At 28.0% G+C, this 12,045-nt stretch overlaps 1 protein-coding gene across 2 annotated transcripts in view; it reads left to right on the top strand.

The window, feature by feature from the left end:
• Nucleotides 1-12,045, top strand: part of LOC106678690 (uncharacterized) — a 350,298-nt gene that overhangs the window by 327,475 nt on the left and 10,778 nt on the right. For both annotated transcript variants that reach the window (XM_067052345.1, XM_014417394.2), the window contains exons 14-17: nucleotides 276-358; nucleotides 2,340-2,469; nucleotides 6,431-6,586; nucleotides 8,051-8,162. In XM_067052345.1, coding sequence (XP_066908446.1) covers nucleotides 276-358; nucleotides 2,340-2,469; nucleotides 6,431-6,586; nucleotides 8,051-8,162 — 481 coding nt within the window. The remainder of the gene's footprint in view (nucleotides 1-275; nucleotides 359-2,339; nucleotides 2,470-6,430; nucleotides 6,587-8,050; nucleotides 8,163-12,045) is intronic.

Genomic DNA, 12,045 nt, shown 5'->3' on the forward strand with positions numbered 1-12,045 from the left:
AAATAAATTATATTATTAAAGAGTTATGACTCATAAATATTTTGCACTTTGCAAATTAAAATATGTATGTATATATTTTTTAATTTTTTAATAATTTTTTCTGAGTAATGAATCTAAGTTAAAGAACTATTTCATTTTCTTTTTGTCTCATATTTTTATTTCATTTAATGTGCTATTATTATGTTTCTCTTCCCCCATTTAATTTGCTCATTCATACCTCCCATGAGGTATTTTCTAATAAAAATAGGTCATTTATACTTTTTTTGTGTCTATAGATTAAAGCAAATGGAAATGGCACATTAAGCCGAAACAATAGTCGAGTTATACGCAGCAATGGTGTCGACAGTAACATGAATGTGTATGTATGCATGATAAGTCTAATTTATTTATAATTCTCCTTTTATTCATCCTGTTCAGTTTTTGGTTCATTTTTGAAAATTTAGTTTCAGTTTTTCGATTAAATTTAAATCTAATTTCACTTGCTTATTCTCTGAAGAGGAAAATATGATGCTTTCCTTATACATTGAGTAGAACACCAAACTGGTTTTCCTATACAGAATACAATATTTTTGTGTATCATGTGAGATAAAACAATGGATCATACATTTATATATCTTGTATAATAATGTTTTGTTTATTACTTTTCACTGCTCACAAAATTGCTCACTGTGAAGATTTTTTTATATATTTGAGTTAACAGGGTTTCGGATTTTTTTTCAAGAACTTGCATATGCGAGTTCAATATAAGGTTGAGTCACTCAGAAACTCTAGTTTTCTCAGTTAACTCTCTAACTCCCTCAGCTACAAATGGTCCAAACTTAAAGTGGGCTGTGGGGTGCCCAGCAACATTTTTTTTTATGACTTACGTTTTAACTGCTGTATCATTTACTTTTCTGGAACTCACCTTTTCCCCTAGTGAAGAGGAGGTGATCCACACATGATTCAATTTCTGACTCAATGGTCCCCAGACCTCTTCAGGTGGAAAACCAATGGTCTGGAAAAAGATAAAATAGCAGAATAAAAAAAACGAATAACCTATAGGACTCAATGCGGCAAAGGCTGGTTGACCTGATATAAAAAGAGGATGAGGTTTAATGATTGCCTAAAATCAAAAAATCTGTTGAGCGAACCAGGGTATGAAAATTACTTTAATCACAGAAAATTATTTGACATAATTTTTTATTAAAGTTTTATTTTAACACAATTTATATATTTTTTAAGTTGGCTTAAATTTGGTTTGGTTTTTGATTCATCCAGTTTTAGGCAAAAGTTTTAATTGCTATTTTCATATACTAATTGTGACTTTAATTGTAATTGTGATGTGCAGTTATAATTACTGATAGAGCCAAAGTAATTGCAATTACTAATTATTGATTAAAATCAAATGTAATTTCAATTATGTTTTGCCCATCACTGCCAATCACACTTATCATGGACACTGCAGCTAATTATTGACATTATTTTGTTTTCAACTCGTTAAGCCTTGTCACTATTGAGCCTTATCCTGACTAAAACCATTAATACAGAAAATAAATTGGATAGATGTGTGGATGGCTTGAAATTGATCTTTCACTCAACATAAAGTATATATTACAATTTAACACATTCTGCAGAAAGGAACACCACCAAATGATAACTTTAAGCGAGAAAATGCATTTAAAGTCAAATGCCTAAAATTTCACAAATAAAACTATGTGTGTACTAATTACTTCAACTAACAGAATATTAAACGGCTTCTATTTTATGTAAACATGGTATCAAACATTTTATGATTTTAAGATACCGCAAATTTTGTGGTTTGGTTCCATGTTCAGGAATTACTGCTTTTTTTTAAGATCTTCAACATTACTTACTTCACATATTGCCATCATTATTCTATATACTTTATGAATTTAAATTCATACTTTTTTATTTACTTTACACCAATTGTTTCTTAATTTGTTATTCAATTATTTCTAATAATCTTCAATAAGATTTTCATTTTCATGATTAGTTGAAATTATCATTGTGCATATGAAGTAAAGATGTTAATGTAGTTTAGATACTGCCTGAACTGACCCCTATCTGAAATATTGCTCGATTTTCATTTACTTTTTATATACCATTCTACAAATCAACATTTATTAATTTTTTTATTATTATTATTTTATCTAGATACCCATATGTTTCATTTAATTTTTTTTACCTACAAAACCCCTAATTTATGCTCTTTATTGCTTGTATTAATTTCTTACTTATTTTATTTTATTTTATTTTTTTTACATCTAATTGTATGTAACTTTATGTGTGTTCCATTCCTTAACATTAATTTGTTTGTGTTGGTGTGTTGTGTGCGTTAGGCCTGGTAAAGTGAAAGACCGGAATGGCATGAAACCCCTGTCACCTGGTAACAACGGTATTGACTTCCACAGTGTAGTCTCAATGGAAATCCTTGAGCGAGATGGTTACATTGAAGCCCACAACCCTGAGGTATACCTTTATTTCCGAATATCCTATTATCTTTTCCTATTTATCCTTAGAAAAAAAAAATATTTTAGGCTCATATTTCCCCATTCAATTTTATTTAAATGTTGAATTGTTAATTTTCTATTGCGAAAATTTTCCTTTTTAATAATCTTTCCTCTTTTACAGACTGCATTTATGTTTATATCTTGCATGTGAATTACACTTCACAAAATATGAAATTCGAGGTACAAAATATCCAGGAAAATGTTGGATTTGTTTTACTTTGACTTAGATCTATAGTCTAAATGATAAATGTTGTTATGTATATAAATATTACCTTTTTAGTTTATTTAATCCCTCTTTTGTTTTATTCTTATGTTTTATAAAATTAATTCTGTACATAAACTTCTTTTAGATTGCATTTAAGCTTCATAAGATGTAATGTCAATTATTTAAATTTATAATCTACCCCGTGAATGAAGGAAGTTTCAATTACAAACATCCATTTGGCATTTTCTATGAAAAAAAGTGATTATGGAATGTGAACTGGTGAAAGCTTCATGTAGTTTTACTGTCTCACTATTGGCTATCTCTGAAAAAGTTGGACGAATAGTGTCAGAATACTTAAACTCAGGGCTTCATTAATGACATTTCAGAAACTAAACTTGTTAAACTACAAGACTTTATATCATCTATTACACTAACAGACCTCTTATCTTTTTCATACCACTTACTCTTGTATCTTTATAGCTTCTTATTGGAAATAGGTTTAAGTTTTGCATTAACACGTCTTATAAGACCTTAATGGAAACTAAAAGAAGTTCATTTAAAAAAAATTAAATGGTGAGGGTTAAATAAACTTAAATAGAAACATAATTAAGAATGTTAATAATATTATATAAATAAATAAAATTGAACTAATATTTGTTGGCCCATACTTAAAGAAATTTAATCAGATTAATTTAAATAACCTTGTTTATTATTTACTCTGTGGGGAAATGTTGAAGTAAGAAAAATCCTGTTTTGTTTTCACACAATTTATTATAATATAACATATTTTCATACATTTATTACATTTATCACTTGAAAATTTGTTAGTTACTTATTTTATTTACTAATATTATTCATTAAATGGTTTCTTGTGGCTTATATTTTCTTGAATTTCTATTTCAGTTAACTGATAAACATGTGCATTATCCTTTATTTAATGGATGCATCACATCTATATCTATGCCACAATAGTTTATTATTTTTTAAATTAATATGTAATTGTGATTATTTTTGTATGTTCATCTCATGTATACATTTATTATTATTTTTTTATATTATTGTATACATTCATAGTATAGTTTATTAAAAAAAAGAAAATTTGGTAGCCACAAATGATTAAACATTTTATAACTCTCTACACAATTATTACTATATCTATAATCTATGCCTGCATGGTATTGTTTTCTGAGGTTAGTTAAGCTTTTTATCCTTTAAACTAATTAATTTGACATGGCTTTCTAATAAACTCCTTCATTTTATCAAAACATGCTTTTTTAATGGGATTTATTCATTATTAGACCAGCCTCAAGAGTTAAACTTATTTGAGTTTGTATAGTCAACTTAAATACATTTCCTCTAAAGGTTTCTACAAATGCTCTAGTATGCTTGATTATGCCTATCCACCTTAATAACAGGAGTAACAAATTTCAGAAATTGATCTTTGACTTGTAGCACAGCAACCAAAGTCCATTTTTTGAAGTCCCTAATTTTGTATTGAGTTAGCTATTTTATTGTATACCAGAACTTATGTCTCACTTCTAAAAGCTTCAAATTGGTTTTCAAATTAAAATTTTTCAGAATTTGGATTCTGGATATTGATTGTCGTTGCTCCAAGCCACAATTACGAGTTATTCATTTTTTTAATGCTATTTCCATTTATTTAAATTGGTATAAAATAATAATTAATTATATTTTTTCTATTTTGTGATTTTGTTGAAATATAAATATAAAATAAATTAGTCCAGTAGCCCATGAATAATCATTGCCTGATAGAAATGTCAGATTTTTTACTTCATGGTGTCCTTGGGAAGCAGCATGATAATTCAAATGCCTAGTTTATTGTTTGCCTAATGTTAGATAAAGGAGGATGCTGATATGAATCTGTTTAATATGCCTACTTAATTAAATTGTTAGTGAAATGTTTAAATTTTTAATCTTACAGATCCGTTATAACCTCATATTAGAAGACATTAGGAGTTTAATACTTGAAGGACCGGCCAGGTCAAAGACTCTGTTTTAAGATTTTAAACTGATTTTTCAGTTCAAGTTATTATTATCATTTCTTTATTTATATTTTTAAAACTTTTTGACGTTGTTTATTTTAATTTAAAAATTCTTAGAATGATGAAAAAAAAAAGCTTGGGAACACTGAGGTTTCTCTTAATGGATGCCTCTGTAAAATGGAAATTTCTCTTAAAGGACAATTTGATTAAGATTCCAGCTACCAAGCTACATATTTATTGGATTTGAACTCCTCTTTTATTGTGTAACCCCTCCATTCTGAATGCAGGCACCAATTTCTCCTCCATTCTTCTTATTCTTCTATAACAGAAACAATAATTTTATGAATGTGCAAATTCACAATTTCAAACAAAATTTTGTAGTTCATTAATTTTGAAAAAAAAAATTGCAAAATACTGTTCTTAGCCAAATATATTAGACCATTAATGAAAAATTATAATGAATTAATAATTAACTTGGTCCACTTATTTTATAAGGGAGTATTAACATCACTAAGACACATTTAGTAATTCTAAGTATTCAGTGTACATAAATTAAAAAAATTCCTTCCTCTGTTCGAGGTTTTTCTTCAAGATGACAGTGCCAATTTTATTTATTTTATTTTCATAGTAACCTCTTCTTAACAGAAACCTCCATATAATAGACAAAATTATCTTCCCCAATGATGTTGGTCATATAAAAGTTTCACTGTATATTTATATATTTACCATAAGTAGTTATTCCTAGAAGGATGGCAAAATCTCTAAATCACAACAGCTTTATATTCATTTCAAAAAGTATTTAGTTCTACCTGTGTTCAAAATTCTTCTTCTTTGTGGAAGATCGATGATTGGTCATGTGTGATAACAAAAGGAAGATGGTCTAGGTGTAGTCAAAGAAAAAACTCAAAAAGTCATAAAACTATTTAATATGCGCCAATGTTTTGCCCCACATTGCCCAGACCATCTTCCCTTTATTATTTCTTCTTCTTTGCCTTCTGACCTTGATCCATCTAAGGATGGGAATGCATTAAGCAAGGCTTCTTGACAGAAACCTCCCTGCTGATTCTCCCTATTAACAGTGAGCCTTTCCATGACATCTTACACTTCAGCCATGGGACTCTGTCCAGACATACCATTTGTCCAAGAAATGTCATTCTTGGATGTCTTCTTGGTGTCTTGCCGGTGGCCGTATACCATCATCCTAAGATGGACTCCTATGTTTTTTTCACATACTTGTAGAACTATTTCAATTGCTTGAATAAAAACTATTCTTCTTTAACTTATGATTGAGCCTTTTGTAATGGACTCTGGAGATCCAAACAGTAAAAAATGCAATTTATGATCTGAAATGTCAGTACAGAAAAACATGAAAAATAAGAAAATGAAAATTGTAATCTTATTAGGTAAGAAATTTTCTTATTTATTTCACTTGTTTGTACAAGGCATGTTTTAGGCAAAATTTACCTCAAAAATGTAGTGCTAAATTTCCACTGTACTTTAAATGTATAAATAATTGATCAAATGATTATAAGTATAATTATTATTGTTTAATTGTAATTTTATAGTATTACCATAGTTTTATTATTATTAGTATAACTATAAATAAATTCTCTCCTACTCCTAGTTTTAAAATATTTATTTCTGTTGGTAATAATGGAGTTATAATAATTATTAGTAATATAATAATTGGTCCTTGTTTCTGGTGCATGCAGGTTATGCGGAGGGTGGCTGAGATGCAAGCTATGGTGGAGAGCTCTGAAGAGTACCTGTCTAAGCACCAGCGAGAGGGAAGCGATTCTCACCTCTCAGTAGACTGTGATACCCCCGCTCCTTTAAAGCATTCCGATTCCCTTTTACTTCTTACTCAGGTATTTCATACATAGAATAAATGTCAGCAATTAATGTTTATTTTGTTGGTTCTGAGGTAAAGATTACTATTCCTAAAACTTGATTTCGTAATTTATAGAGTAACACACAAGAAATTTTTTTTTTTTACACAAATCTGCTATGTACACAATGTGCATTGAAAACATGAGTAGATAAATGTTTTGTATAACGTTTTATAAAAAATAGAGATTTTTGCTCTTAAGATTCTAAATACTCTTTTCTACTTAGGACCTTGTTTAATATTTCTAAATCTTAATTTGCATTATTTTTCGAGTCAATAGGAATGAATAAACATTTAAGTTTTCTCAAATTTATATATTTGTAACAGCCTCTTATTGATAGTTAATATTGACTGATTATTTTTCATGAAATCATGAGTAATCAATTATCACCTAATTTGAATCATTCTGGAATTTTCACATTTTATTCTAAAATATTTTAGCTTTTTGCCTACAAGTATTAATTCATTTATGTGCCTTTATCCAAAATATTGTATTAACTAATTTTTAACTATAAATTTATTAATAAATATTTCTTTTGAAACAACAAACAATTTTTTCATAAATTTATATTTTTAATGGAAAAAATGTTCAATAGTGAAAACTTTTGATTCTTGCTTTAATTTCTTCTCATAATTATGATATAGCTCTCTACTAATTTTGTTCAAAATGGTGATAGAAGTATATAGACTTGAATATTTGGAAGAAAAGCCAAAATTTCTTTTTCACTCGACTCAGAAAATGAAAACAAAATTCTTATAGGCCACAGAACAACTAATTCAAAATTATTGAAGTGATTAATAGCTTGATAATACAAAATTTGGAATGATAACAATTGGAGAACTGTTTTACTTTCAGATTAGTATTTTCTAGTACAAAATATGTTAAATGTATGTGCAAGTGTTATCTGTTTGGCATTTTTCAGAGGCAGTTTAGTGATCGTGTGGTGTGAAAACTGAAAGTAAAATCATAACTCCTCGTTTTCAATACTTAAATGTTGTTTTCCTTTATAAAATACCCTTGAGCAATTATTTCATTTGTACCATTTAATGGAGAAAGTTTGAATGTGTGATGCATGGTCACATGCTAAACTATTTTGAGCAGTATCTTCAATAAAATAGAAATGTAGAGTTTTAAAAGATGGATATCTTAGAAATAAACTTGGCTGAAGTAGTAGAAGTATTAAACCTGAAAATGAGTCTTATAAGTCAAGAACAATTTTTAAAATTTGTCTTGTTCGAAATCATATACTATTTATTATATATTTGTAATTATTATATATATTTATAAAGTATCTAGCTGCCTCTATTATTATCCATCCTTAAAATTTGCTGATAATATAAAAAAATATTTACTGATAATACAAGAAAATATTGTTCTTCACAATTTATTAATTTTTATTTTACCGATGTTTTCAGAGATTAATTTTTACTTTTATATTTTTAGGGCCAAAAAGAAATTGAAGAATGTGTCAACGAAGCATTTAATTCCTTAGATGTAGGCGATACTGAAAGTGACACCGATTCACTGACAACTAGTCCTTCACACAATAGTATAGGTATGTTGTATTGTTTCTCTTCTTTTAAAATTTTTATAATTAAATATTTTTTAATATTACTGCTAACATGTTAATTGTTATAATAATGATATATTAGTAAGTGATTTCCTAAATTATTTTTATTTTATAATTTTTAGTTTTACCATTTGCTTGTTTTTTCAAACTATATTTCCACACTCAGAATTTACTGGCACCAGGAAATTACCTATTTCTTTTGCCTTTCTGATTAAATTAACTTGTAGGGTAGAGAAAAATTCATATCTATTGTTCGCTGAATGATTGCAATTCTATTTGACATTGGTTATGCAGAGAAATGTTTATATAAAACTAATCAAAACTTTGTTGAAAAAACTTTTTAAAAATAAGAAGCATGTGCATGCTTAATATACTTTTAAAATTTGAGTTGAGAAAATGTTGGTGCATCAAGTACCTTAATCAAATAATGTCATAATGTATTATTGTATCACAAGGTTCTTCTGTTCCATTTATTTTATTAATTTATTATTGGGTTGTAAAATAAGTTTGTAGTGTTTTTCAATATTTCAATTTAATCCTCTCTCTGTTTATAAAATCATATTTACTTGGCCAATAATGCTTACATATTCTAAAAAAGGATTAGTTAAGGTGTTTTTATGCATCAGTTTCAACCGAGATTCCTTATCTTTAAGTAGTATTTTGCTTGCTAAAAATGGAAGAGACAAACTTCTTATTCTTCATCATTTAATGATTTTTTATTTCCGAAAAGGATCCGCTGCACAGACGGTTAACAAAATTTATAGTGTGTATGGCGATGATGCTTTAGGAGAAGGCACCATCCTTAAGTGGTTTGCTCGGTTCAGAACCGGATATTTTTACTTGGAAGACGCAAAGTGCTCGGTTCATCCTTCAACAGTTGTTGAAATTCAAGCATTGGTTGCAGACAACCCTCACTTTACACGGCACGGGATATTCCAGAACTGTGTCCAGTTGGAATAATTAAAGGCAGTGGTTGAGCAAAAGCGTCCAGCATATGCTAATCGCAAAGGTATAGCTTTCCATGATGATAACGCCCGTCTTCACGTGTCTTTGCAGACCTGGCAGAAATTATTACTATAAATTATTGCTCTCTCAACAGAAAACACTTTAATTCGCTTGAGGACTGCAAAACGCACATAGAGAAGTTCATTGCACAAAAATCGGAATGAAAAAAAGTTCTGGGAGGACGAAATGAAAAAATTACCTGAAAGATGGCAATTTATAATGGATAAAAATGGGTCATACATAATTGATTAAAAATATTTACAAGAATCAAGTTTTTATTGAAATCGCCATTAAAAACTGTTATGAACTTATTTTACAACCTAATATTTGTATTGTTGCTTTTTTAAACCAATATTTGAATGCACCAGTAATGGTAAAACTAATATAAATTATTAATTTCTGTCAGATATATTGAGAAGCTATTCAAAGTATGTCAATTTAAGATGTCCCGATGTTCTTTTTACATTAAAGCATTCTCTTTTTTCTATTTTATCTTGAGATCAAAAATTAAATGTTTTCAATCCTCTTACTACCCATTATGAAAAATTTGAGAAAACTAGCTTTGAAATCTCTTAGTGAGGTGTTAATAGAAAATACAAGTTTTTTTCTTTTTGGGGAAAAAGAGTACAAACAAGGGTTTTTGTACCTGTGGTAGGGGCAAGGTGTCCCAGTGGAATGAGGGAGCAATCTCATTTTCCGTAGTTACTTTGAAGCCTCCATTATTCCAACGGGAGTAAAACGGTCAAAAATAATTCTTATCAGCTTCACATTAGCATTTTACGAACCACACCATTGTTAGAATCTGTTGATTTATTTTGTTATCAGATGCAACTAATTCTCGCCCATAAGAATATGGCAGATCATTGGCAAACTCTTCTGGTACTTGTTGAAATTGATGTTTACCTTACCTTTGAAAGGTTGGTTAAGTAACCAAAGAAACCTTGTGTAAATTTTTTGAAAAATAAATTTATTAATTAAGTTTTTTTTATATCATTTCCATAAAATTTTCACATTTATAACAAAATAACATCAACTTGTCAATTTATAGTGTAGAGGGGAGTAGAGTGTCTTATTTTCTCAACGACTGTTCTCATGTTCATGCTGCCATATTCTTGTGATTGAACTACTGTATTATCAGATTTCTGGTACTGGTAAACTCTGTGTGAGGAGACCAATCTATTATAATATTAATAAAAAATTTAATATTAAGTTTAACCTAACAAAATATTTTTTAACTGAACTTTAAATATATTATTTTCGTCAGTTCCATTTTTATTGGTTTTATTTTAATTTAAAACTTTGATAATTAATATATTTCTTTATTTTATTAGAAAAAAATTCCATTCTATGGAAGAAGTTATTTGAACTAGATTAATCAATATTGCATGATCTGCTGTTTCGAGAAAACCGTACAACATACATAACCGCTTATGTTTGAAACGCCAACTAACCTCTTCAAAATAACATACATCTGTAAATAGTAGAAATATAGACACCACATAAAATTATAATTTTCAGATAAGATCCATATTTTTTTTGGAGCTACATCAGAGGAAGCAATGTGGAAATATCTTGAAAATGAAGGAGAGAAAGAAGCAATACACTGAAAATTAAAGATAATTAATTTCTTGGCCTAATTATATAATACTTTATTGATACTTTTAGTAATAAATATTTTTTTTATAATTGAGTTATTTTATAATACTACTTCCTTGATCATATAAAATAAATATTAACAAATTAGTTCAGAAATGATAGAACATACTGCTGATGCCTAGTCTGTTTATTCGGTGTTACCAGATATAATTGATTCTTAACCCCAGAAGACATGTTTTTGTTGATGACTATTACTTCTGTTATGCCGGAAAGATGTACATTTTAAATTTCTTTATTTTAAGAGCATGAAGGGTAAGTAATACCTTTATTTTGTGTTTCAACAAATAATTTATTCCAACCAAAAAATTATTTATTATATTATTTTTATTTTTATTAAAATTATTGAATCATATTGATAGTTTAAAAATCCAAAATATTTTAGTTTGAATTAAATTTTTACCTATGTATACTAAATAATAAAGCTAATCTAATGAAAATATCTTTTTTTGTTCTAACAAACATCACCTGTGTGTTGTTACTTTCTTCTTTCAAAGAGACTGTTGACCAATTCCATCTATTTTAATTTTTAAAAATGAATTTATGATCGTTATTCAGAGTACGTCTAAAATGCTTAGTTATATATGTCTATTACTATGTTTGTAAGAAGTAGAAGTTGGGTTGCCTAAAAATATTTATAAGCATATTTTATGATGAGTTGGTACTTACTTAAGGAAACATAAGAATATATTCCTAGTTTAAAATTATTAATTGTATTCCAAAATCAGAGTGGACCATATATATATGGATATGTTGTTTTCATTGTCAATTTTATTGATGATCGCCTAGAATAAAATGTCAACCATCTTAGGTAAGCACTGAAAAATTATAAGATAGCATGTTTATATGATATATCATCAATTTTTTTTAATTAACAATTATTGCATAACTACAAGTTTAAAGTTATTGTAAAAGAAAGCTGTGAAATATTCATCGGTGGGGGGAAAAGTCATTTTAATTTTTAAAAAATAATAACTACCACTACAACTTATGAAGGGTCAGAATTTCAGTAATTAGTAAGGAAGTACTGTTTCTTGAACAATGGTTGGGCAAGGAGGTGACTTGTTCAAGATCAGGCTCAACTGTTTTAGTTTCACCTTTATTAAATTTCTAAATATTTAATAGTGTATTGCATATATTTATTTACATTTCTTCACATTTATTAAAATCAAAGTTTCAAAAAAGCAAAAATAAATATTTTCTGATTGTA

This window comes from Halyomorpha halys, unplaced genomic scaffold (assembly GCF_000696795.3).
Source record: "Halyomorpha halys isolate HHAL.00 unplaced genomic scaffold, Hhal_1.1 Scaffold155.1, whole genome shotgun sequence".
Taxonomy (NCBI): Eukaryota; Metazoa; Arthropoda; class Insecta; order Hemiptera; family Pentatomidae; genus Halyomorpha; species Halyomorpha halys.